At 48.4% G+C, this 27,597-nt stretch overlaps 1 protein-coding gene across 3 annotated transcripts; it reads left to right on the forward strand.

The window, feature by feature from the left end:
• Window positions 1–224: 224 nt before the first annotated feature.
• On the forward strand, window positions 225–26,459 carry PORCN (porcupine O-acyltransferase). Of its 3 annotated transcripts, XM_033173313.1 has the most exons (15): window positions 225–319; window positions 2,220–2,364; window positions 4,253–4,445; window positions 5,761–5,804; window positions 7,798–7,979; window positions 8,706–8,836; window positions 11,263–11,277; window positions 13,162–13,176; window positions 17,339–17,464; window positions 18,478–18,578; window positions 21,191–21,267; window positions 22,305–22,368; window positions 23,380–23,465; window positions 24,634–24,744; window positions 26,319–26,459. In XM_033173313.1, the coding sequence occupies exons 2-15, from the start codon at window positions 2,229–2,231 to the stop codon at window positions 26,418–26,420; spliced, it is 1,383 nt and encodes a 460-aa protein (XP_033029204.1). In that variant the 5' UTR covers window positions 225–319; window positions 2,220–2,228; the 3' UTR covers window positions 26,421–26,459. The 3 variants fall into 3 exon arrangements, with proteins under 3 accessions (XP_033029204.1, XP_033029206.1, XP_033029205.1); XM_033173314.1 differs by lacking the exons at window positions 11,263–11,277; window positions 13,162–13,176 and having other exon boundaries at window positions 226–319; XM_033173315.1 differs by lacking the exons at window positions 11,263–11,277; window positions 13,162–13,176; window positions 17,339–17,464.
• The last annotated feature ends 1,138 nt before the right edge of the window (window positions 26,460–27,597 follow it).

Raw genomic sequence — 27,597 nt, forward strand, 5'->3', positions numbered from 1 at the left:
AGATATTTTATTGCATTTTTATTTTTGTTTCCCTGCTCCTCTTCCGCATTGGCTGCCCACCTACAGCCTCCCGCAACCCCTTCCCTCGGATTGGTCACTGCGGAGATCCAACTGCTCCTTTCCGGCATTCCCATTGGCCTCCCGAGTCGATCCGCCTCCAATTTTAAAAGGGATTATTGCTCCTCTTTCCCAGCGCCGACCTCCCCTTCCTTTTCCAGTTTTCCAGCTTGGGGGGTGGGGGTGGGGGTAAGGGGAGAAAACCCGACGCGCATCCCCGGAGAGCTGGAAAAGGAGGGTGGTGGAGGAAGGAGGCGCCTCGGTGAGTTCGCCGCGACCCAGGGGATGCCTCTTTAAGAAGCGCAGCTGGAGCTGCAGGGAACATCTGGCCGGAAAGGAGAGAGAGGGCGCACGCTGGGGGGGAGGGGGAGCTATGGCCTCTTCCCGGGTCTCCCGCATTGCAGCTAGCGAAAGGGCATCTTAATCTGTTTAGGATTTGCCCCCTCCTAGATGTGAATCCCTCGAGGGCACGTCTAGATCGACGGAGTCTGGGCATCTTTTAAGGGGATTCCCCTCCCCTCGTCCCCGCTCCTCCTTCTAGAATCTCTTGTCTCCCAGGGAAACGGGCCGGTGTGTCCTGGGGAGATCGAGGAAGGGGAAAGGGCTTCCCCCAGAGTTGCATGCCGGAAGGGGGAAAGGAAAGCGAGTGGCTGCCGCGCAGGAAGGACCCCGATCTGGTTTTCTCTCGAATCCCGACGACGAGTTTTCCTTTGTCTATGGTCCATGCGTTTCCCCAGGCGGCGTTTCCTTCCTGCACCTAGCAAATCCCCGGCCTGCAAAACCGCTCCCTGGATCTTCCAGCCGGCGGGCTCCCGAATAGGCCGCAGCCTCCCTTTATGTACCCGTGATCACTCCATATGCAACTTTTCAGCCGTTCAACTCATTTATTCATCCATCACCTATTTCTCACCGGCCATCTCTCCTGCGCCGTAGATTACTATTCATCTGGCTGTTCCCTTCCTTCTTTTTTTCCCTTTCTTGTCCATCAGCCGTGGTCACAGGAGCCCCCAATATTTTATTCAAGTTGGCACCCCTGGTCTTGGTCCATATTTTGGTGGAGCTGGAGATGCTGTTCAGTAAAGAGCATCCTGCCTCCCTTTCCCTGCCCTTAAAGGAAGCTTTTTGGAGATTTGGGAATAACATATGCTGGTAGTCTTACTCTTATTTTTACCAGGCCTGCATACAACCACTCAGCTATCTGCCCTGTGACCCGCGAAGAATTGCTTCCAGGGGATCAAGCAGAGGAAGCTTAATCTTAAATCACAAGCAACCTTAGTAGCTTTTGTATTTAGTGAAAAATTCCGCCATTGCAAGCATGTTAAGGGCTGCTACCAAGAGAATGCCTAAATGGGGGGCTTCCCCTGCTACTTTAATGCTAATACAGAACAGAGGACCTACAAAAAATGCAGCACAGTACCGCTTTGTGGGTTTGTTGTGCACCATTGCTACATGTGCCAAGTGCCCATCACTGCCGTGCCTGTTGCTTGGCTTAAGAAGGATCACCGTGATGAGAGGATTCCAGGATCTAGGCAGATTCAGCATGCCTACCTGAGCCTTTGTGGAAGTAAGCATGTGCTGAAACTAATCCTTAGCTTGCTCTGTGTTGAGAGGGAATGGCGGAGGCTTAAAGTAAAATGCAGTCGTGCATATTCTGCAACTGTACAACCTGAGTACCCAAATCAGCACATGGTGGCATGGATCTCAGCAGCCTGGAAATCCCACCTGGCCTTGCATCTGGAGACGGGCACATGTGCTAGAGCAGGGGTAGGCAACCTAAGGCCCATGGGCCGCATGCGGCCCAATCGCTTTCCCAATCTGGCCCGCAGATGGTCCAGGAACCAGCATGTTTTTACATGAGTAGAATGTGTCCTTTTATTTAAAATGTGTCTCTGGGTTATTTGTGGGGCCTGCCTGGTGTTTTTACATGAGCAGAATGTGTGCTTTTATTTAAAATGCATCTCTAGGTTATTTGTGGGGCATAGGAATTCGTTCATATTTTTTTTCAAAATATAGTCTGGTCCACCACGTGGTCTGAGGGATGCTGGACCGGCCCACGGCTGAAAAAGGTTGCTGACCCCTGTGCTAGAGCTTGCACACTAGCTATGGGGAGGGGATTTCTCAGCTACCCATCTTGACATCCCTTTGTCTCCTGCTTCCTCCAGGCTGCGGCCATGGCCACATTCACCCGGCAAGAGTTCTACCAGCAGCTCCTGAGCGGCTGCGTGTTGCCTACTGCTCAGCAAGGCTTTGAGCAGGTCTGGACACTCCTGCTCTTGTGCCTCGTGTGCCGTCTCCTCTGGAGATTGGGTAAGTGCAGACAATCTTAGGCACGCAGTCTTCCAGGGCTTTCACCAAACCCATGAGGAACTCTGCGTTGCAACCCCATACTGCTTTCACTCACAAATCTGCATCTAAATCCACCTTCCCCCAGCTCTCTTGCTTTGCGCAGTTGCATCACAGCTGTGGCCCAGTGGAAATAAAGACTGTTCAGAAGTAATGCCAAACCATGGTTTGGTGTTACGAGAATGAGTCTTGGGATTCCATGCCCCCCTCACTAGATTTGACAGTAATTGGGGAACATGTGGCCTTGCAGATGCTTCTGGACTACAACTCCCATCATTCCTGGCCATGCTAGCTGAAGCTGATAGGAGTTGGGGAGATCCTAGTTCTCTACTCCTGTTCGCAGCAAAAGCATTCTTACACCAAAATGCTCAGGATGAAGTGCTGCATCATTTAAGATATTGTTATGATGAACTAAGAAATGCTGTGGTTGCCATTTAATTTTGGTTGAACCATACATGCCTAAACCAGGGATGACCAAGGTCATGCTTTCCGGACTTCAGTTCCCACCAATCCCAGTTGTCAGTGGCAACAGTCGAGGGTGATAGGACCTGTAGCCCAAAACATCTGGAGGGCACCCCATTGGTCACCTGCTGGGGATTTATGCACACAGGGTGCCTGCATTTCCTCCTGCTGCTGCAACAACCACTACTCTCTCTCAGTCTGGAGTGCCTTAGCATGTCATTGCTGAGCTACATCCCTGGGCAGAAGAAGAAGAAGAGTTTGGATTTGATATCCCGCTTTATCACTACCCGAAGGAGTCTCAAAGCGGCTAACATTCTCCTTTCCCTTCCTCCCCCACAACAAACACTCTGTGAGGTGAGTGGGGCTGAGAGACTTCAGAGAAGTGTGACTAGCTCAAGGTCACCCAGCAGCTGCATGTGGAGGAGCGGAGACGCGAACCCGGTTCACCAGATTACGAGTCTACCGCTCTTAACCACTACACCACATTGGCAACGCCAGAGATGAGATGGAGGGCAGAGTTCCAGGCAGACTGGAGTGATGCTCAGGGAGGGAGGAGCCGCAGTGTCATTCCCTCCACTCAAAGCTCAAGCGTTTCCCTTTATTTGTAGTGGACCTGCAGTTTTCAGCATTCCCCTATCAAAATGGCTTTTACCTACCAGGTCCTAATGCAAGCCCTAGCTTTCTTTCACCTTCTAGTTACGGCTCCTTCCCTTCTTACAACTGCTGCTTCGTGTGTAGTGTCAAATGACCCAGGAGGGGGCTCTGAGTGTCTTCTTTCTCATCCAAGGTAAATACACAGCTGGGGAGTATGGAAGAGGAATCCTGAGGGAGGGAACATAGTTCAGTGATGGAGCACCTAATTTGCACACAGAAGGTTCCAAGTTCAAATTTAAAGGGAGCAGGGAGGAGGTGATGTGGAAGGCCTGAGACTATGGAGAGCTGCTGCCCATGTCAATGGGCAATACTGGGCCAGATAGACAAAACAGTCCATGCCCCTTTCAAACCATACATTTCAAACTGCTTTAAGCAGTCATGGCTTCCCTCAAAGCATCCTGAGAGCTGTAGTTTGTTAAGGGTGCTGAGTGCTGTTAGGAGGCTCCCGTTCCCCTCATGAAGCTACAGTTCCCAGCATTCCCAGGGAATAGGGATTGACTGTTAAGACCACTCTGGAAATTGTAGCTCCAGGAAGGTAATAGGGGTCTCCTGACAGCATTCTGCCCCTTGTAACAAGCTGCATTTCCCACAATGCTTTGGGGGAATGCATGACTGTTGAAGTGCTATGATACTGCTTTAAATGTATAGTGCAGATGGGGCCATGGGCAGCTTCCTATGTCCCCTGACCCTCTCTCCACCCGACCTCCATTTTTCCTCTTTGGCCTTCTCCTTGCAGCTCTGCCATCCTACGTCAAGCACCTGAGCACAGTCGCCAGCGGCTTCTATGCCCTCTACCACTTCTTCCAGCTGCAGATGGTTTGGGTCGTCCTCCTCAGCCTCCTGTGCTACCTGGTGCTGTTCCTGTGCCGCCACTCAACGCAGCGCGGCGTCCTCCTCTCCATCACCATCCTCATCTACTTGCTCATGGGGTGAGTGAGGGCGAGGAGCAGCTAGGGAGGGCTGCTCACATGCTGCTGTAGTCCTAAGCGGTTGGCTGGATGAAGAGAGTACCGTATTTTTCGCTCCATAAGACGCACCCTTTTCATCCTAAAAAGTATGGGGAAATATCTGTGCGTCTTATGGAGCGAGTGGTGGTCCCTGGAGCTGAATTGCCCAGGGGCCAAAAGAGGATCATGCTTTTTATTTTACAAAGAGAAAAGGGGGTGTTGAAATCCCTTTTAGCCCCGCCCTCCTTTGTTGAATGTGCTGCAGAGAGAGGTTGTTTGTTTCCCCCGCTACATGTGACTGGCTGATTAGATTATCTGTCTGGAAACTGTAGAAAAGGCTCCCTTTCCTTTAGAAGCTGCAGAAATGTGAGTTGAACCCCATAAAAACAGAGCTTTTCCTCTTTGCTTTTCCCCCTTTGCAAAAGGAGCTTTGCTTTTCCCCCTTTGCAAAAAAACTGCAAAACATTTAGCTGATCCTCAAAAAAACAGGGGTTTTCCCTTTGCAAAAAAAGCTGCAAAACTTTTAGCTGATCCTCAAAAAACCAGGGCTTTTCCCTTTGCAAAAAAGCTGCAAAACTTTTAGCTGATCCTCAAAAAAACAGGGCTTTTAGAGGAGGAAAACCAGAATTTTTTTTTCTTGTTTCCTCCTCTAAAAATGAGATGTGCCCTATGGTCCGGTGCGCCCTGTGGAGCGAAAAATATGGTAGTTAATGGGAAGCGGAGTGCAACAGAAGTTAAGAAGATCTAGACAATTGTGGAGCAAAGTTGGCAGTTTGGCGATAGGAGGAACCATTACTTAATATATATATTAATAGACGCATAGAATTGTAGAATTGGAAGGGACCCCTGTGGTTCATCTACTCCAAGCATGTCCAACAGGTGGATCATGATCTACTGCTAGATCACTGGACGTCTGCAGTAGATCACTGGTAGATCATTGGCTCCCCCCAAAGAAACTGAACAACTGTGGACCCCCTTTAAAAAAACTCAACATTTTACTTCCTCCCTGAAGAAAACTCAACAACTTTGACCTGAACCCCAAAAAAGGGGGTAGATCACTGCCAGTTTTTAACTCTGTGAGTAGATTGTAGTCTCTTGGGTGTTGGCCACCCCTGATCTAGTCCAACCCACCCCCTACAATGCAGGAATCCAGCCCACAGCTGTCCCTGGGTGGGCTCGAACCACCAACCTTCTGGTTCACAGTCAGACATACTGACCCATTGCACCACCTGAGGGATCATAACCATTTCCCATCTTTGACCTTCTCCCCTTCTCCCCCCGCCCTTCCTTTTTGCAGGGAGATGCACATGGTGGACACAGTGAGCTGGCATAAGATGAGAGGTGAGTGCTTTTTTGTAGATCTTCTCTTTCTAGGCCCTGATCAAGCCTTGGGGTATCGTGGGATAAGACATTGGAGCTTGCTGGGGCTAGTCAATGTGTGTGTGTGTGTGGGGGGGGAATGTGCTTCCTTTCCAAAAACGTAAAGGTTGCTCCAAGTGCAGCATTCATACTTACCACTCTGCAAGGAACGGATAATGGGGAACTCTTTTTTTTTTTATAAAGAATTTATTGGTTTTTGCAAAACAAAGAACAACATAACACCTACACCAACACAAACACAAACACAAACCCAACAATCAAACCATAATAAAAACAAATACATATCACACCAAAATTCTTTTTCTTGTTTACAAAAAAAAAAAAAACTTTTCTTGTTCGAATCAATACTAGGTGACTTCCCCCATTTTCTCTCCTTTGGTTCCAATTCTAATTTTACTTTAATAACTTCTCATCTCTAAAATTAAATCATTCAAAAATCAAAACTAAACATACTTCTTAAAATCTAGTTTTTACTCCAAAATAATCTATCACTTCTTAGCTTGAATCAAATCTATTCCATATATAACTTCATAATAATTAATGATATAACTACATAACACAACATATTACTTCTTGTATCAAATCATACATCTTCTTTCACTTAGACTGCTGCTAATAAAGAAATTCAAATATCTCTTCTCTAGTTCAAAAGCTTAAAATCTTAACACACCGGCTTCAGGGTACCATAGTAAACCATCCTAATTTTGTCCTTAATGTATTTCACCCTATCCCTTTTCTAACCATTTTCTTTCGCCATCTCGGGGTCTCCCCCCAGACATTCCTCCATCTTACACCAATGGGGAACTCTGATAATGGGGAACTCTGAGCAAGGAGGACACCCAGATTCTGCGCCTGGCTTTGGGAAGTGGCAATAGAACCAATGGGACTGTGAGGCAGCCAGGGCCCTGGGATTTGGGTCTCAAAGGGAAGCTAGTTTTTTTTTGTAGGTTAGATGGGGGGCGGGATAAGCTAGGTGTTTCCTCCAAGCAGGCATCTCCTCTCCCCATGTGTTCCATTTATCTTTTCTACTTGTCACTAGTGCTGGAGGAGACTCTTGAGAGTCCCATGGACTGCAAGAAGATCAAACCTATCCATTCTCAAAGAAATCAGCCCTGAGTGCTCACTAGAAGGACAGATCCTGAAGTTGAGGCTCCAGTACTTTGGCCACCTCATGAGAAGAGAAGAGTCCCTAGAAAAGACCCTGATGCTGGGAAAGATGGAGGGCACAAGGAGAAGGGGACGACAGAGGATGAGATGGTTGGACAGTGTTCTCGAAGCTACTAACATGAGTTTGGCCAAACTACGAGAGGCAGTGAAGGATAGGCATGCCTGGCGTGCTCTGGTCCATGGGGTCACGAAGAGTCGGACACGACTGAAAAACAACAACAACAACTTGTCACTACATTCTGCGGCTAACACAACATGCTTGGTTCTCCTTGGGCTGGGTTGTTATTGTTTTTTTGCAGGGAGGTGGGTTCTCTTTTGTTGTTCAGTCGTTCACTCGTGTCCGACTCTTCGTGACCCCATGGACCAGAGCACGCCAGGCACCCCTATCCTCCACTGCCTCCCGCAGTTTGGCCAAACTCATGCTAGTCGCTTCGAGAACACTATCCAACCAGGGTTCTCTTTAGGGTTTTGAAACACAGTATATAGTACTTCTTCGACTCTTGAGTTTGGCTGCCAATAGCTCCTCCTTGTTTCTCAGTGGCTCTGTTTTCTCTACAACCCTCTTGGCACTCAGCACTTGAGTTTTCCATTAAAAGGAATTATATTCCCCTCTATTTGGCGGTCCCATTCAGCTACCATGGACTACTACCTTGGGCATATCTTCTCTCCATTTGCCTGATACTTTTTCAAAAGTCATGTCACATCTTGGGCAGTGAGGTCCATAGGTTACCGGCAAGCACTGAAGCACTGAATCTCTCTTGTATGTCTGTCTTCTCCCTCCCACCAGGTGCCCAGATGATTGTGGCAATGAAGGCTGTGTCGTTGGGCTTTGATCTGGACCGGGGCGAGGTGCCAGCCATCCCGTCCCCAGTAGAGTTCATGGGATATATCTACTTCATTGGGACTGTCATCTTTGGACCCTGGTTCCGCTTCCGCACCTACCAGCAGGCCGTGGAAAGCAGGAAAATGGTGAGCTCCCTATTGCATGTTTATTCCTAGCAGAGCGTAGGGAACAGGGCCTGGATAGTTGGGGGTTCAGTAAAAGGGCACCATCTTTGAATATTGGAAACCCATATCCATCCTACCCAAGCATTCTATTCCATTATTATTATTATTATTATTATTATTATTATTATTATTATTATACCCCGCCCATCTGACTGGTTTGCCCCAGTCGCTCTAGGCAGCTTCCAACATAAATAAAACCATTTAAAAAAATTAAACATTAAAAAGACTTCCCTATACAGGACTGCCTTCCGACGGCTTTGGGGTTGGATAATTCCATACCCGCCAACATTTCTCTGATGAAAATAAGGGTGTACTAAGGAAAACCAGGACATTCAGGGATCAAATCAGAATCTGGGGTGGCTTTTGTAAATCTGAGACTGTTCCTGGAAAATAGGAACACTTGGAGGGTCTGCATCACTTGTTCAAACACATTTTGATTTTGTTCTGTGACCGCCTTGAGTTCTCTGGGTATAGGGCGGTATGTCAACAACAACAACAACAACAGCAGCAGCAGCAGTAGCAGCAGCAGCAGCAGCAGCAGCAGCAGCAGCCTTATATCTGATGAGTTGAGATTGAAAAGGGTCTCTCATTTCTATTCATACTAAGATAATGACCTAAAAACAGCGTGAAAGACACATGCCTGTGATGATATTTTCTTTGTCTTTCTCACTCTTTCCTCTCATACAGAGCTTCTCCTGGCTCCAGAAGGTCTGCCTGAGCTTCTTCCTCTGCCTTGTGTGCCTCATCGTGTCCACTTGTGTGGCCCCCTATCTCTTCTCTTACTTGATACCCCTCTACAGCTACAAGCTACTCAGGAAGTAAGTTGGTTGCTCCGAAGAGATGCTCTGACCTCAGCCCCAGGCTCCCTACAGCTGGCCTATTGGGTTTGTTAGGGAATCCAGCCAGTGAGCTAATGGAGATTTTTGCTTTCTCACATGCCAGATTAGCCCTGATGGGAAGTGTGCTGTAGAACAGGCCTCCCATAAAATGGTAGGCCCTAGTATATTTTTTAATTCCTGGATGTTTTTAAAGGCAAGTGCACTTTATTGTCCGAGTTCCTCCCTTCCTCCATGCCTCTGAATTGTTCAGAGAGATGTATTGCACTTACTTTAAACTTGTAAAAAAACTAAAAAGCTATCCTGCGAATATTGGAAGGGGGGGGGAGGAAGGTGAAATAGGGTATATGGGATATGGTCCATGACCATATATATCGGGTCATTTAATGCAGGTTAGCTGCCCCTTAACACTCTTTTGCCACCTTGTGACTGGAATCAGAGTGGCTAAACATAAGGAAAAGGCTGAATGTTCTACCCCTTTCTGCGGGTGTTTGTGGGTGAAGCTATTCTGAATTTGTTGACCCAGGGTTAGGTTATTATTATTTTTTTATTTTTTTTATCAGGGTTAGGTTATTTAACATGGGTACTAATTAATATGTTTCCTGCTGTGGAGGCATCTCAAAATACAGTTCTGGGCAAAGTTCTCATGATGTAACAGTATTACATCCCTTGTTCTAAAACTTCAGCTTCTACTTCACGCCTGCCCAAAGTTATAATCTTTGGGCTTGGTGTGTCAAAATATGGCATTTATCTTCCATCCGTGATGCTGTTTAGCACCTAGGGGACAGAGGGGGATATGTTTTGTACAGGGTGAGCTACTCTAAACTCCGACCAGCAGCCATTCTGCTGCTGGCTATATATACATTTCAGAAGGGCTCCCATCCTCCTCCTTTCAGGCCCTGAGAGAATAGCTTTCACATCCACAAGCCATTTGGCAACTAGGGCAGAAGGGAGGAAACTGTGGCCCTCTAGTTCAGAGCTTTCCAAACTGTGAGTCACGACACATTAGTGTGTCAGCTGAAAAGGGTTAGTTTAACCTCCGGTTTGCTAGTAAAACCAAATTGCTGTGTCGCAAAATGATGCATATCTAAAAAGTGTGTCACAAACATGAAAAGTTTGGGAAGCTCTGGTCTATTTGTTAGACGGTATCAGCTCCCAGGAGGCCAGTGGCTGAAGATGATAGGAGTTGTGTGTGTGTCTCACAACCTCTGGAGAGCCACACGGATTTCCCATGCCTGGACTGGGGCTCTGATATGTGCCTGGCATCATTACCCTGAGGTAGTTATTGGAATAACTGTAGCAGATAAGGGTGCTGTGGCCCTTTGCTGTGGGGGTGAGGAACCTGTGTTTCTGCAGGACCCCACTTTTAAGACTGACAATGTATCTGCAGAAACAGAAAGTACTGTACATTTCCGGGTATAAGACTATGTTTTTTTCTTTTAAAATCATGCTAAAAAGTGGGGGTCGTCTTATACATGGATAGTGCATAGGGTGGACGTTTGATTGGTTTCTGCTGCAGCTGTCAGCGGCTATTGTGCCTGTTATTGGTTGCTGCGTCAATGGGTGGTGTTGATTGGCTGGCGCTCCTGCAGTTGGGTGGGCAATTGGCAGCTTCTGCCGGCTATGGGACAGACGGGAGGCGGATCTAGCAACGCGTGCAGGTGAGCGATTTTCGGCAATCCCCCCTAAAAAAGCTCAACAACCCTGGGTAATCCTTTGCAAAAAAACTCAGCAATTCTGTGCCATCCCCCCCCCCATTTTCTTAAATTTGAGTCCCCAAAAATAGGGGGCGTCTTATACACGGGGGTGTCTTATAGACGGAAAAGTACGGTACTTCTTCACACAAGGCACAATCAACTATGGAGTTTCTCTGCCATGAAATGTGGTGGGCCAAAAGTGTTTTGAACAAATCTGTGAAGGAAGAGCCTATCAAAAGTGGCTGCCAGTTAGTTACTGGGCTAAGTGGTTGGTTTTTGGTGTGTGTGGGGTTTTGGTTTTTTTTGTCAGTGAAGCCCTGTTGTGGAGCCTCTCGTTCCAGTTGTCCTTTCCAGTTCTTCTGTGTTAAAATTTTGCATTGGTACTGCGAACGAAGAGAGGATCCCAGGAAAACTGAGGCATTTAACAGTTGCCCTTGAATTCAGTGGATGCTAGGCCAGGGAGAAGAATTTCAGCAGTTGTGGCCTTTTCCATCCATACTGGGAGAAGCAGCTCTTTATCAAACCTTTTCCTGCCACATGGTTAAATAGCGTAAGAGCATTCAAGGGCAGCTATTTTAAATATTATTTGGAATGTCCTAAAGCCTGATGAGCTCATTTTCTTCCTCTTCCTCTTCTGCGTTCTTTTCCTTCCTTTCATCTACCCTCTCCCTCCTGGTCCTCTCTCTGTTGGGATCGCGCTACTTGCAACAGGAAGCGCAGAAGCAGGTAACACTCCCCCAGCGCATCTCTCTAGCTGCCGGGCTGCACCATCTCACTCATTGCACAGCTGCATTCTTAACCTTCACATGTCTTTTGTGGCTTCCATCAGTGGCAACCCATTTGTTCTGCCTCTTGGCGGGAGGCACCGTGGGGTCATGGCTCCCTCAGTCTGTCCGCCATGTTCCAGACACGGTTTGTTGTTTCTCTGTGAGGCCCAGCAACCGACGTGTCCTCATTGGCTCGTTTCCATTGTGCTCGCTGTGTCTTGCCTTGTGGCCTGTGTCCGGTGTGTGCTGTCCTTGTCTAGTCAGTGCCTCTTGTGGCTGTTTTGCTTGACGTTTCTGTGGTCTGCACCAGTCCGCCCTGCTTAGGTCTGTGTCACCTGGTGGCTTTGAAGTAAGGCTTGGCTTTCTTTCCCCGAGTCTTGTGTAGTGTGACTTATTCCATGGCTTGAGCACTCCACTTCTTTCTGTGCAGTGAGGCCTAGTCTGCACTCGTGCCAGAACCTTAATCACAACCTACGCAGGCACTTAGCTCAATGGAGGGCCCTCCGTCTGTAAAGGCACCCTGCCTTTAAAGTACCAAATGCTGGCATCAAACAACAGCGTGTGGTAATAATAATAATAATAATAATAATAATAATAATAATAATAATAATAATAATAATAATAATAATTTTATTTGTGCCCCGTCCATCTGGCTGAGTCAACAAATATTAAAATACATTAAAATGTCTCAGATTAAAAACTTCCCTAAACAGGGCTGCCTTCAGGTATTTTCTAAATGTCAGGTAGTTGTTTATCTCTTTGACCTCTGATGGGAGGGTGTTCCACAGGGCGGGCTTTAGGCAGCAGCGTTGCATGAGTTCACGGTGCCTGGGGTGGGCATGAACCAGGTGCCCCCCATGCCAGTGCCCCCAGTGAGGCCCAGCCCAGTGCTCCTCTCCCTGAGGGTTGGTTCCTCCGACGCTGACAGAGGAGCGCCCCGCTGCGTTGAGGGCACCTGCTTCCCACGCCTTCAAAAATCCACGCCCAGGGCTACAGCCCCTCTGGCACCCCCATGCCACACCCCTGCCTTTATGCTGTTCTTTGTGAGCTCCTAAGAAGTGGAGTTCTGTGGTTACACCACAGAGTCTAGGGCTTGCCGATCAGAAGGTTGGCGGTTCGAATCCCTGCGACGGGGTGAGCTCCCGTTGCTCGGTCCCTGCTCCTGCCAACCTAGCAGTTCGAAAGCACGTCAAAGTGCAAGTAGATAAATAGGTACCGCTCCAGCGGGAAGGTAAACGGTGTTTCCATGCGCTGCTCTGGTTCGCCAGAAGCAGCTTAGTCATGCTGGCCACATGACCCGGAAGCTGTCTGTGGACAAACACCAGCTCCCTTGGCCTATAGAGTGAGATGAGCACGCAACCCCAGAGTCATCCACGGCTGGGCCTAACGGTCAGGGGCCCCTTTACCTTTACCTTTAAGAAGTGTCTAGGAGGCCACAGTGAGAAATACGAAGCTTGTTCTGATCCAGTGAGGCAAGTATTATGTTTTTAAGCCAGGGCTCCTGCCTTTTCCTGGCACAGAGGAAGAAAGCACCTTCTGTTTGACAAGTTTGTCGTGCAGCTGTTAATGAAAGAGCTGTTAATGAAATTTCTGCACTTGCGCACTGTCATATCATACAATACCCACAGGCCTGGCTTCATTCAATGTGAACCAATGCTCTCCAAAATACAACTGAAATCTTCAGCATATGGGCACTGCCAGCCATGGCTCTCTGTGGCTTATTTATAGTTCTGTGGTTCGCTCTATATGGACCACCTCAATGCCCCAATATCTACTGATACCTTTATTCTTTCCTCTCTGTTTCTCGCTCCTGCCATGTTCTTTCCCTTCTTGCTTCTGCCAGGAGCACCGTGGTGAGGTGAGTCTTAATGGGGCTTCTGTTTCCTCTCTTACCCACTGTGTGGGTTTGCAGAGGTTCACTGGCTTCTAAGGCAAGCAAGCAAAACAATCAAGGGCTTCTTGGAGCAGCGCCTGTAGGGAGGGGAAGTTTCAACATTTGGGGTTTTTTTGTTTAGAGAAAAGGTGAGTAAGTCAGCAGGACAGTGTATAGGTGTAGAACTTCAGGCACAGCGGGGAGAAAGTGGATCGGGAGAAGTTTTGCTTCCTCTCCCATAATATGGGAGCTCCGAGCCAGGGAAGCTGAATGTTGGAAGATTCAGGATTGATGTGGCGTGGCTTCATACCAAGCAAGATGGTTGTCTAGCTCTTTTACTCCCTGCCCCTGAGAGCTCCTTTAACACATCAAGTGGCAGTTGTGCCAAACTAGTATTATCCCAGGGTAATACAGGGAATGCAATTGGCATTGAGCCGACAAAGGTTTCAAATCCCCATTATGCAGAGTTAACGCCATCAGAGGGATCAGAACGGTGAGGGATCGAGAGTTACGGTATCTGCTGACCTCTTGTCTCTACTAATCAGAAACTCTCCGTGAATGAAGACCGATTGTCTGGGGTTACTAAAACTGCTAGGGAGATCTTTGGCACGAACACCTGTCACCTAAGAAAAATGGAGAAACGAAAAATTGTGACTTGAGATTTGCAGTTACGTCTGGAGGAGCAGTAGTACATAGGGTGCAGATCCCATAACCAGATCCCAGGATCTTCTCAGGGGGCAGGTATGGACCTGCGTCTTTGGCTCACTGACTTGAAATTACCAGTCGAAGTGACTTCTTTAGACATTGAACAGGTTTGTCAGGCTGGGGGCTCACAGGGCAGCCAAACACAGGACTTAGTGCTATGATTTCTAAAGTTAAAGGAGCAGTATTTGAAGGTGCGCATAATGTTTACATGATGAGATATGGGGAGAGCACAATTCTGATTTTACAAGATTAAAGTTAAGGCGGCAACAGGGTTTTAGACCCATTACTGCTGCAAAAGGGGGGGAGTATTAAGGGGTAGGGGGCTTCCCTTTCAAGCTGGCTTCCTGACATAAAGATGATTTCTATACTGCACCTACTCTATGAGATACAGGTGTGCTACTATCCAAAGTACGCCTGGAAGTCCCAGAAGAGCTGCAAAGACCTGATCCCAGCTGACAATGGCTGGGATAAAGAACACAGTAAAACAATATGTTTGTGCACATCTGTTTTCCTTGCCCTGGGAACAGCAGAAGGAGAGCTCTAAAAGCAAGAACCTTTGGACTGCAACAGCCCTGGCTGGGAGCTGAGAAAGAGAGCAGAGCCTCCGAGTGATATCCATCAAGGCCCCTCTCTTCATATTCTTTTAATGTCCTGGTTTATGTTTACCCTGGTGGGGGTTTTTCGTTTGCGTTTCGAATATAGTTTAACTGTCCCCATTTTTTACTGCCACCTCACACTGCATTACTGCCCTTTATTATGAAACATGCCTTATGATCTGGCCCTTGGGGTGGGGCGGGGCATCTATACCGCCAATCTTATGTGGTCAACCCCCATTGCTCGCCCTCAATTATATAAGGAGCAGATAGATACCTGATCTTCAAGGGTGGCGTAGTTGATCCATCAGCTCCCTTTCTGAAGCTCACCCTGGAGAGGCTGCAGTTGATAGAAAATCCATTTGACAGGCCAACACTCAAAATCTGGAGCGGCTCCGTCAAAGTCTTGGCCCCCACACTTTTCTCCTCTGAGAGCCAGTGTGGTGTAGTGGTTAAGAGCGGTAGACTCGTAATCTGGGGAACCGGGTTCGCGTCTCCACTCCTCCACATGCAGCTGCTGGGTGACCTTGGGCTAGTCACACTTCTCTGAAGTCTCTCAGCCCCACTCACCTCACAGAGTGTTTGTTGTGGGGGAGTTAGGGAAAGGAGAATGTTAGCCGCTTTGAGACTCCTTCGGGTAGTGAAAAGCGGGATATCAAATCCAAACTCTTCTTCTTCTTCCTCTTACTCCATTTGGAGAACACCCTCGTTTTCAATCTACTATTGAGAGCAGTCACTTTGGTCATTGGGCAGTCAAGAGTTTCTTCCGTGTTTTGGATCTGTTAGAGGGCAACAAATGAGCAGCCGTGCCTGAAGCTCATTGGCTCTCTGGGGAGTGGTTTTCAAATAGTGCAAATTCAGTCTTTTAGTGCACTTGTCCTTAGAACGGAAGGCCCACTCAGAATGCTCCCCTTTTGTGAGCACCTTTGTATGGGCTTGTCTGGAAACTTGAAGGGGGCGGTTTCTTTATTGTACAAAGGCTTTCTATCGGAAGGAGGAGGGACAGCATCTAGTCTGAGAGAGGGAAGCAGATCTGGGCAGAAATGTTGATGAAGGAGAGTTGGGAGTCCAATGAGGCAAGCTCCCACTCTGCTCAGTTTCAGCCAGAGTTAAAGAATTGATGCATCAGGTGGGCCTCTGATGATACAGTGCACCTGTTACAATGGGAAGAGTAAACCGAAATCTACCCGTGCGATGCTGGTGGGGTTGTTGCATATTGGTCATGGACTACCACAGATGGTAGTTGTGCCTAGTAGTGGCAGCTTTTTGGACCTGCGTTTTTCAGGAAATATTGGTGGTTGTTTCTGCAGCTTGTTCCCTCAGACCCAGCTCGGACTCTGTTGTCTATCTTTTCATCAAGCATGAAACAGGTGATCTATGAAGAACTTAGCCCTTTTTTATTTTTTTAAAGTGGCTATTAAGCTGGAAATCACCCCCCCCCCTTGGAGTTCTCATTCTCCCTTTGCTTTGGAGGGTTGCTGGGCAAAGTGTGTCAGATTCAGAGCTGTCAGCCTTCCTTTTTTTTTTGCACTGGGAAACGGCCATAGCTGTCAACTTTCCCTTTTTTTTGCAATGGGAAACGGCGCTGGAATAAGGGAATTTCCAGCAAAAAAAGAGAAAGTTGACAGCTATGGTCAGATTTGCTGGTGTAAGGGTCTTGCTAAGGCTTCTTGAGTCAAAGGTACCTGGTGGCTTCTTCTGGTGTTTATTGGTTGTATGGATAGCTAATTCGGACCTCCTCTCTCAAAACCCAACTTTGGGAAGCTCTTTATTTGGGACTGTGACCACCTACAAAGACAAGTACAGTCAAACTTTGGTTGTTGAATGGAATCCGTTCCGGAAGCCCGGCCAGCTTCCGAAATGTTCGACAACCGAGGCGTTGCTTCCAATTGGTTGCAAGAGCTTCCTGCACTCAACGGAAGCCACGTCGGACATTCGGCTTCCAAAAAACCTTCGAAAACCGGAGCATTTGCTTCCAGGTTTTCAGTGTTTGGGAGCCAAAATGTTCCAAAACAGAGCCATTTGGGAACTGAGGTTTGACTGTATACTCTATACATAATGTGTTCTTTGCAGCCCTGCAGTGCTGTTCCATAGTATCCAGGATACTAATTGTAGTTCCGATGTGTTGTTTTTTCATTTATTGTACAGGTGAAACTCGAAAAATTAGAATATCGTGGAAAGGTTCATTTCTTTCAGTAATTCAACTTAAAAGGTGAAGCTAATATACGAGATAGACTCATGACATGCAAAGCGAGATATGTCAAGCCTTTATTGGTTATAATTGTGATGATTATGGCGTACAGCTGATGAGAACCCCAAATTCACAATTTCAACTTTATAGTTTTCATCAGCTGTGCGCTGTAATCATCACAATTATAACAAACAAAGGCTTGACATATCTTGCTTTGCATGTCATGAATTTTCTCATATATTAAACTCCAGTAGGTAATGAAAACAATTGCTTACATACCGGTAAATGGACTTTTCCACGATATTCTAATTTTACGAGTTTCACCTGTATTATTACCTGGTTTTTACTTCTTGGCGTTTTAATTGTTCCGCCTATCTAAATAAAATAAAGGGAGCACTTCTTCATACAGCACAATGGAACTGGATGTCTTTAGAAAAGGATTAAACAAATTCATGGGGGAATAAGGTTACATTCCGCTGCCAGTATGTCTGTGAACACCTGTTTCTGGGAATCACCAATGTGGAGAGTGCTGTTCCTCTCAGGTCCTGCTTGTAGGCTTCCCATAGGCACCTGCTTGGCCACTGCGAAGACAGAGAGGCCTTTGTCCTGATCCAGCTGGACTGCTCTTACATCCTTGTGTCTTGCTGTTGCAATGTAGCTGGCTCCGGGCTTACGAAAGCGCTAGCTCCTTCCACTTCAGCAACTATTTTGTGGGCTTCCTGTCCGAAACAACGGCCACGTTGGCAGGGTCTGGCTTCACAGAGGAGAAAGACAACCTGAAATGGTGAGTGTTGTTGCGAGGTGGGGTGTGTGTGTGTGCCTAGGATACTGTACCTCCTTAAATCCCACAAATAGGCAAATCAGAAAACAGGTGTTAAAGTAACTTTTATGCATTGCTGCTGGAATTGTTTTTGCAAATGTGTTAGAGGTGGGCAGGTTCCCCCCTTCATGGTTTGTTTTTGGGTGGGTAGTTATTAATAACTAGTGGGTATTATGCCCGTCAAATTAACGGGCGCTAGAACGGTGCGTTCCCCTCAGCGTGGCCGGCGGCGGCGGTCTCGCCTTAGGTGACCGGCCTCCCTCCCTCCCTCCCTCGCTGCCGGCTCTCCTCCTCCTCCACCAGCGGCCTGGGCGAGACCCGGAAAGAGGAGGAGGAGGAGGGCGGCAGCAGCAGCAGCAGCGGGAGGGTGTCGGTTGCGGGTCGAGAGAGAAGAGTTTTTAAAGGCTCCTCTTGCCCGCTTTTTTACCTCGGGGGGGAGGAGATGAAGAAGCCGCTGTGCTTTCCGAGGCCCTTAAAAAAAAAGTAATAAAAACCACTTGCACGCAGACTTGCAGTTCGGGTCTCTCTCTCTCTCTCTCCCTCTCTCCCCCCCCAGTTTCCCCTGCAATTGATTTTTTAAACTGAAAAACACACACACGCACAACCCCCCCATAGACTGGTTGCGACTGGAGGCAGCCCATGCAAGTGTCTCTGCGTTCCAAGTCCCAACGGCTGTCCGTGGGGCACATGCGCAGTAGCGCAAACCCACGGACACAGGGACTGGACGCAGAGAGACACTTGGACTTTATTATATAGGATAATGGCTTCGATTCAGACTCGGTTGAATTTAGTCTGCAATCTTAACTGCCCTTACCTGGGAGTAAGCTCCGCTGAATGCAGCGGGACTTACTTCTGGCTAGACATGATTCGGATTATAGCCTCCTGTTGCCAGGTCAGTGGAGACTTTCCATGAATCCAAAGATCCCCCCTTCCTGATTTCTGGCCTGCGTAATGATTTTATTCCCTCCTCCTTCCAGGGATCTGACAGTGTCTCGCCCACTGAATGTGGAGCTGCCCCGTTCCATGGTGGAGGTTGTCAGCAGCTGGAACCTGCCCATGTCCCGTTGGCTCAACTCCTGTAAGGATGTGTAGACCTGCTGTGTTAGTTATGTGGAGCCTTAGAAACAGGCTGCATGAGGACCCTCAACCACGGGCATCTGTGTCTGACTCACCCCTGACAATGGCTCCCTGAGGAAGGGAGGTCAGTGGCCCCTTACGGCAGGGATGGGGAACCTGTGGCCCCCCAGAACATGCTTCCCAGCATAGTTAGGTTCCTGGGTCTCCCATTGTCTTCACCCCCCTCTTACTACTGGGGAGGGGGATGTAGAATACCCAGAACTCCTCTCTCTATTGCTATAAGTATTTACAAATCCTGGGGTAGACTAGAGATAGTATGGTAGGGTTAATCCACATGCATAGCTGTCAACTTTCCCTTTTTTTGCGGGAAATTCCCTTATTCCAGCGCCGTTTCCCAATGCAAAAAAAAAAGGAAGGTTGACAGCTCTGTCCACATGTGCAGATAGGGGAGTGGGGGACAGATTTCAGATCTGTGAGCCCTGAAATGGACTAAGTTACCGTATTTTTCGCTCCATAAGACACACTTTTTTCCTCCTAAAAAGTAAGGGGAAATATCTGTGCGTCTTATGGAGCGAATGGTGGTCCCTGGAGCTGAATTGCCCAGGGGCCAAAAGAGGATCATGCTTTTTATTTTACAAAGAGAAAAGGGAGTGTAGAAAGGACCGCGCTCAGCAGCTGATCAGCAAGAGATCAGGAGAGAAATAAGAGTCCCAGCTCCCTTTCAGCCCCGCCCTCCATTGTTGAATGTGCTGCAGAGGGAGGTTGTTTGTTTCCCCAGCGACATGTGACTGGCTGATTAGATTATCTGTCTGGAAACTGTAGAAAAGGCTCCCTTGCCTTTAGAAGCTTCAGAAATGTGAGTTGAACCCCATAAAAATTGGGCTTTTCCTCTTTGCTTTCCCCCTTTGCAAAAAAAGCTGCAAAAAATTTAGCTGATCCTCAAAAAAACAGGGCTTTCCCCTTTGCAAAAAAAAGCTGCAAAAATTTTAGCTGATCCACAAAAAACAGGGCTTTTAGAAGAGGAAAACCAGGAAAATATTTTTTCCCCTTGTTTCCTCCTCTAAAAATGAGGTGTGCCCTATGGAGCAAAAAATACGGTATCTTCTTGTCCGGTGCTGGGCATTTTGACGGATCCAAATCTCTTTGCCTCTTAATAGTCAAGAGATGCAGGAGCCCCTTTTAAGTAGGTTCTGGGCTGACAAAAAAGGAAGTACTTCTTCACACAAGGTGTGATTAACCTGTGGAGTTTCTCTGCCATGAAGTGTGATGACTTTAAAATCGTTTGAACAGATTTGTGGAGGATGAGCCCATCAAAAGCTGCTTGGCAGGGTGGCTAAATGGAGCTTCCATGATATGGTTAAATGACAAAGGGAAGGCTACTGTAAGCTTCCCAGAAGTGTCCAGGTGGCCAGTATTGGGAACAGAATGCTGAACAAGACACATAGCGAACGTGTGACTCTCCAGATATTGTTTGATTCCAAATCCCATCAGCCTCAGCCAGCATGACTAGTGGTCAGGGCTGATAGGAGTTGTAGTCCAGCAAGATCTGGAAGAGCCACATTTTCCTTTCCCCCCCAAATTAATCTCGACCAGCAAGGCTGTTCAGATTCTTAAGTCTATGGAAGTGTCATGCCCTCGAACTGGCCAGGTATGAGAGATTCTCAGCAATCCAGTGCTTCCAGAAAATACTTTGAAACTCGGTGGCCGAGCATCTGGAACAGATAAATGTAGTACAGTGGTACACCGCAAGACGAATGCCTCGCACAACGAAAAACTCGCAAGACGAAAGGGTTTTGCGATTTTTTGGTTGACCCGCAAGACGAATTTCTCTATGGTCGTGCTTCGCAAGACGAGGCATTCGTTTTGCGCGGTACCACTGTAAGAAGAACCCTCCCGCTTGCGCTGGCCCTCCCTGCTTGCCGCTGACTAACGATCGCCCTCCCCGCGCTCCCCGATCGCACTCCCCACGCCTGGATCCTCCCGTTCGCCCTCCCCGCCTTCCCCAATCGCAGTCCCGACACCCGGCTTCCTCCCGCTCGCCCTCCCCGCGCTCCCCGATCGCACTCCCCACGCCTGGATCCTTCCGTTTGCCCTCCCTGCGCTCCCCGATCGCACACCTGACAGCCGGCTTCCTCCTGCTCGCCTTCTCCACGCTCCCCATCGCACTCCCCACGCCTGGATCCTCCCGTTCGCCCTCCCCGCCTTCCCCAATCGCAGTCCCGACACCCGGCTTCCTCCCGCTCGCCCTCCCCACGCTGCCCATCGCACTCCCCACACCTGGCTTCCTCCCGCCACCGCCGCTCACTACAGTACTGTAAGTAACCGCTGTCCCCGCTCGCTTTCCCGACACCCGGCCCCGACTGGTTTTTTCCCATAGGAACGCATTAATTAAGTTTCAATGCATTCCTATGGGAAACCGTGCTTCGCAAGACGAAATTTCCGCAAGACGAAAAGACTTGCGGAACGAATTAATTTCGTCTTGCGAGGCACCACTGTAGATTGAAGTAAATGCCTTTTACTGCATCTCAGTTGAGGTGGGGAAAAGCTGGCCAGGGCACCCAGTAGGAAGCAGAACATGCTGTCCCATCACTAACTTTCTCCACCTGTTTCCAGATGTCTTCAAGAACTCCCTGAAATTGGGCACCTTCTCAGCAATCATTGTAACCTATGCAGCTAGTGCCCTCCTACATGTGAGTATCCCTCTACAGAAGCCGCTATCTCCCGTTCTTTGGTCACACCCTGTCATGACGAAACGTGTCCTGATTTGCTTATCTCAAACATTTGTGCCCCATCTTTCTACCTGTAAGAGGCGCCAAGGCAGCTCACATGGACTAGTCCCCAGGCATTGTGCCAGTGCTTCACCTTGCCCCTGGGTGCTGTAGGTTGCTTTGCCCTGCTGCAAGGCAGGGCTGGCCTGATGATCCCTCCCTTTCGCTAATGGCTACTCAGGACAAACCTGTTGGCCTTCATCTGTTTCCTTCCCAATATGCACCAAATGGCTGCCAGACAGAGGTGGAAATGGCAGCAGGCGACAGCTCCAGGGTGCTCTAAGGGCTGTATATGGAAAAGAGGCATTGAGATCCCCTGCCAAGCCCTGAGGAAGACACAGGTGTCTATGAGATACAGGCTGATCCACTCAGGGAGGAACCTTCAGGGCCTTCTTCTGTGCCCTCTCATTGTAAGGACAGGGCCTGTTTACCTTCCTTGAGCTCAGAGGATGAATCCCCGGTCATCTCCAGCCCCATGTAGAAGCCAACAGTTGTAGAAGCAGAAAAAGTCCTTTTCTAGAGCGCAGGCAGCTCCTTCAGGAAGTTGAGGCTAACTGCAGTATAGGTCTTGCCAGCTGCCTTAAGGCTTCAGCTCTCTGCTGAAGCAACATCTCTCTAGCTGCAACAGGAGGGAGAGCTGCAGATGGGAGGGCCTACTGGCAGCTGCCCATGGTCCTGACTTCCGTGATCTCTGCCGAAAGAGACTCCGCATGACTTTGCCTGCCCAGAAGAGATTTTGCTCTTTCCCTGTGAGACCCACCTCCAAAAGAGCTTCTTGCAATCAGCAAGACTTCAGGGGAGTGGGCACTATTGCATTGGGGGCCAGAACTGCCATTCGTCTTTGCTTCATTAAGCCTCTTCTTGGGAAGGGGAGACCCTTAGAAAGCAGTTTGTTTTCTTCGAAAATGCAAGCAAGATGCTCCAACTGAAGAACTGTCTCTCTTCCTCTTCCTTCCCAGGGGCTGAGCTTCCACCTGGCGGCTGTGCTGCTCTCCCTGGGGTTTATCACTTACATTGAACACGGTGAGTTCCCTATTTTGTTTGGCTGGGGACCAAATTCAGGTGCTTCTTTACCTCCATCTAGCCTTGGCCCAGAAATTGGCCCAGTTCAGACATAAAGACAGGTCATGGTTTGTTACATGCATGCCCCCTCCTCCCCTTGGTCCCTCCTTTGCACTCGCGGGGATGGCATTCAAAGCTTTCTGTTGCCGTATGTAACAAACCACAGTGACCGGTTTAATCCAAATACAGGAAACTGTGCTTTGAATAAACCACAGTTAACAAGCCATGATCTAAAACCAGTATTTAGGCTTCAAGCAGCAAAGACAGCTCTTGAGCACAGCCTCACTCGCATGCAACCACTTCTTTCTTTCTTTCTTTCTTTCTTTCTTTCTTTCTTTCTATAATTTTTGTTGGTTTTACAAAATAAATCAGATTTTTCAATAAAATAAAATAAAGCAAGATTCTTCCGTAGGACTTCCCTCCTCGCCTCTGTGGGTCCTTTAAGTATCTTAATCAACTGCGTATTATAGTTCATCCAAATTACAGTTCTCCAATATATCCAAAGTGTATGTAACATTGCAAGAGTCATTCAAGGCCTGCCAAGGAGTTCAAGTGTTTACAGTGTTCTTCAAAGTACAATCTATATCTGTCCCATTCTCTATTGAAGTTTTGATCTTCCTGATTTCTGATTTTCCCTGTCAGTCTTGCCATCTCTGCATAGTCAAGTAATTTCATCTGCCTTTCCGACTTTGTCGGTATCTTGCCTTCTTTCCATCGCTGGGCAAGCAACATGAACAGTCTTCTGAAATTCTTTGGTATATCTGCACCTAAAATTCCTGGTCTTTTAACAAAAGTTATTTTAAACATTTTTAAAAATTCATTATATATCATTCCCCAGAATTCCTTTCTCTTTTTACAATTTCACCACATAAGGTAAAAGGTGCCCTCTTTTTCCTGACATTTCCAACAGATTTGAGTTAGTTCTATACATTTTCGCTAATTTACTGGGACCACTGCTTTCTTTCTGCCTAGTTCTCCGGAAGAGGCTCGCCGTCATCTTTGATGCTTGCATACTCTCCAAGAGGTGCCCGCCAGGGTGTTCACATCGCCACAACACGGTGAGATGTGTTCTGAGGATCTAGGGCCGCCCCTTTATACCGCCACACCAATGGTCTGGCAGCTCAATATATAGGGTCTTCCTGGTGCCTCAGGTCTCAGGGCGGCTAACAACAAATATAAAACATTGATTAAAAATGACTTTAAAAACAGCATAAAGTACAACATACATGTAGCATCGCCAGGGCTAACTGGCCAAGTTAGTCCTGCTAGGGCCAGCAAGGAGACCAGGGAAGAGTTTAAATGTGGGGTCTCAGAAGGGTTTCTTCATAGAAAAAGGGAAGAGAAAAAAGGAATGAAGGATCGGGCTAGATTGAAGGCCAGGCGGAATAGCTCTGTCTTACAGGCCCTGCGGAAGGAGATCAAGTCCTGTAGGGCCCTAGTCTCGTGGGACAGAGCATTGGCTCTCAGTACGTTTCCAAGCACAATTCAAAGTGTTGGTGCTGACCTTTAAAGCCCTAAACGGCCTCGGTCCTGTATACCTGAAGGAGCGTCTCTACCCCCATCGTTCAGCCCGGACACTGAGATCCAGCGTCGAGGGCCTTCTGTCGGTTCCCTCGCTGCGAGAATCAAAGCTACAGGGAACCAAGCAGAGGGCCTTCTCGGTAGTGGCGCCCGCCCTGTGGAACACCTTCCCTTCAGATGTCAAAGAGATAAACAACTACCTGACATTTAGAAAATACCTGAAGGCAGCCCTGTCTAGGGAAGTTTTTAATCTGTGATATTTTAATGTATTTTAATATTTGTTGGAAGCCACCCAGAGTGGCTGGGGAGACCCAGCCAGATGGGCGGGGTACAAATAAATTATTATTATTATTATTATTATTATTATTATTATTATTATTATTATTATTATTCCACCAGGTCGGAGCCATTACTGAAAAGGCCCTGGGCCTGGTGGAGGATAATCTGGCTTCTTTAGGGCCCGGGACCCTTAAGCTATTATTATTCATGGACCTTAGCGTCCTCTGCGGGACATACAAGGAGAGGCGGTCCATCTCTGCCTCCTGCATCTCTGCCTCTTTTTTCGGATAGGGGTGGGTGCAGCTGAACATGCCAAGTGTGCTCCTTATTCCTCGCTTGGTTCCATCCCTGCCTGTTATAACAGAGTGATCCCTGGTTAGGTGCACCTGGACTGAGCCTCCACTTTTTCTCCTTCTTCTCCTGCAGAGTCTTTGGGTTTACCTCCTCAACCTGCTCTTTGGAGCGCTCGCCATTTTCCACTTGACCTACCTGGGCTCGTTATTTGACATGGATGCGGACGACTCTGTGGAAGAGCAGGTAAAAAGGGGCAAAGCACAGACTCGTGGGGGCAGTTGTGGTGGCCATACTTTAGGACAGGCACATCCAGCTCCCAAGAGAATGCGATCTACTCACGGCTGTGATCTACTGTGTTCGTTTTGGGCTGTAAAAGCCTCAAAACAGTGTAGCACTTGGACACACAAATGGAGTCCAGCAGGTTTCTGCTGCTTTCTGCATACCTGCTTCTTCTGTGCTTCAGCAGAGTTTTGCAAACTTCTTTTGCGCAGCTTCAGTGTGTGTGCCTTCTTGCCAGCATTATAAAATCCACAGAGTCCAGCTTGTTCTAAGTAAGCAAGCTTTATTTACAAGCATAAATCTCAAGACACTCCCGGAGATACGGGACACATCTTGCTCGGTTAACACCGAGACCAGAATGTACGGACAGAATAACATCGGTGTCAACACAGGCTTCTGTTTACAGCAGAAATACCCAGGTGTGTGACATCATCCCTGTGGGCGGTACGCACATCTTGAGCTTGTTAACCCTATAAGCTCCAAACCTCACATCTACCCATTGTCATTGCCACGAGTTGTTGAGCTTTTTTAGGGAGGAGTGGACCAAAATTGTGGGGCTTTTTTTGGGTGGATGGGTGGGGTTTGGCAGTGTCAGTATGCCCCGGTTCAGCCCACGCCTTAAGCGCTTGCATGGGCTAGGCGACTTGAGCAGCTTCACTGCCCTTCCGATCACAGGAACACTCCTGGAGAACAGGTCCTGGTGCAGGGGACTCACAACTGCTCCTTGTGAGCACCAGACTTAGCAGAGTATAAATGCGGAAACAAGCTGTGGAGGTTTTGTGGCATACCTAATTTATTTCTAACAGCTACTACGGACATACATGAGAGAGACAGCTCTCATGCAGCCATCTTATCTGTACATGGATAAGAGCGGAGCCTTTTCTGTGTCAGGGACGGAAGAACAGAAGAGCAGTTTCCGCCGCCTCCTTCCTCATAACATAAGATCAGCAGATTCTTGCAATGGGAGGGGTGAAAATACCAACAGGCAGAAGCTGTTGAGCTTTTTTTGGGGGGGAGGCAAAGTTGTTGAGCTTATTTTGGGGGGGGGGTCAGAAAGGAACACTAAGGCGATAGCAGGAGCATTACAGAAACAGGACAAGGCATGAGACCCCAGAAGCAGGGGCAGACTTTGGTCTTTCAAATTTCCGCGGCGCCCTCTGCAAGCCCAAAATCCGGAGCCCCATGCCTCTTGCCTTCTGCTCTGTTCAATTTACTCTTATCATGATTTGCGGCACCCTGCAGCGCCCCCTCGGTCCAGTGCTCAGAATGGCAAAACTGTTTGTGCTGCACTAAATCCGGCTCTGCCCAGAAGAGGGGGGGGGGGAGGGATTACTTACAAATTATGCTGTTTTTTGAAAAAGAAAATAAATGCCGTTCTGTAGCATAGGCTGGGCCCACTGATTGCTGCAGAAAGATTGTGATGCATTTGGGTGGCAGTCGAACCTGCCTGCCTGGAGTCTCCGTCCCCTTCTTTTGTCTGTGTTAAGCTTACATTTGTAAGAACTTTCTCTCCCCCGCCCTCCCTCCTTACCCTGCAGGGCTACGGGATGTCCTACACCATGCACAAATGGTCTGAGCTGAGCTGGGCCAGCCACTGGGCAACCTTCGCCTCCTGGGTCTTCTACCGCCTCATCAGCTGAGCTGCGACCTCCGTGCCGACTTGAGGAGACGGAGCAGAAGTCCAGGGAGGAGAGGCGGAACCAGCAGACCTCGTCTCCTTCAAGGAAGTCGGATGCCGCCCCGGGCTTGGGCACCCCTGGACACGCTGGCTGGCCCCTTTCCCCCCTCTCGGGACACTTACGGAGGGAAGGGGCCTCTGGGCAGGGCATACCGTGCTCTGCCATGCTGTGGCAGGCCCTGACCCAATGCCCTCACAAAAAGGAAGAAAATCAGGTCCCATGTGGAAAGGGGCTGCTGAAAAAGGTAGCCCAGACACACAGAGGTGGTCTTGCTTTTGGTTTTAGACTTCCTCCCCTCCTTCTGCCCCCCATTTCATGATGGTTTGGGGACACAGCATCCCCTGCCCCTTGGGAAATTGCTGGCCCCGTCTTCCCACCTTGGGGCTCCCTTTAATGACCAGTTGTGGAAGTTGCAGCGCCGTTTCTCCTCCTTGTATGATTTTAAATGTAATTGTTTTATGTTAGAGCTGTTGCCCCATGCATGCTGTCTTTTCAGCTCCTTTTGCTCCCTTGCGGCTGACTGTCAGAACTGCGCCGGCTGCTGTCATGGCATCCCTGGTTATTGTTGGGGTTATGGGATCTTCCTTCAGTAAACTCTGATGATTGGTTGATTGTAATCACGGTCTCTTTTAAAGCGTAAGCAGGTTATGGTACCTGTGTTTCCAAGTAGGGCTGGCCCACCCATGAGGCAAGGTGAGGCGGCTGCCTCGGGTGGCAGGATCCACAGGGACAACAGATCCAACCTCCAAGGAATACATTGCCTGCTGGTGCTGCCACTGCACTCCCTCCTTGTTCCCAAACTAGATCCTGAATCCCTCCTTGTTCCTGATGAAGGTCTTCACTCGCCCGTTCTTCCCTGGCAGGTGGGGGCACACAATTTTGTGGTTTGCCTCAGGTGCCGAAATGTCTTGGGCTGGCCCTGTTTCCAAGACCTCGCTTTTCAAAGGCTTACGGATTTTTGCAGAAAGAATAAAAGGACAGGGAGAGGAGGGCTGGGTGGCCGAGGGGCAGGCAACTATAGACATGCAGAGTGATCAATAGGAGCTGTGCAGTGATCTGAAGCTCTGCCTATTCAAGACCAGTGGAATTCCTGTTTATTCCAGTCCTCTTCCTCTGCAACCATATGGACTAGAAACTT

Source organism: Lacerta agilis, chromosome 16 (genome assembly GCF_009819535.1).
Source record: "Lacerta agilis isolate rLacAgi1 chromosome 16, rLacAgi1.pri, whole genome shotgun sequence".
NCBI lineage: Eukaryota > Metazoa > Chordata > Lepidosauria > Squamata > Lacertidae > Lacerta > Lacerta agilis.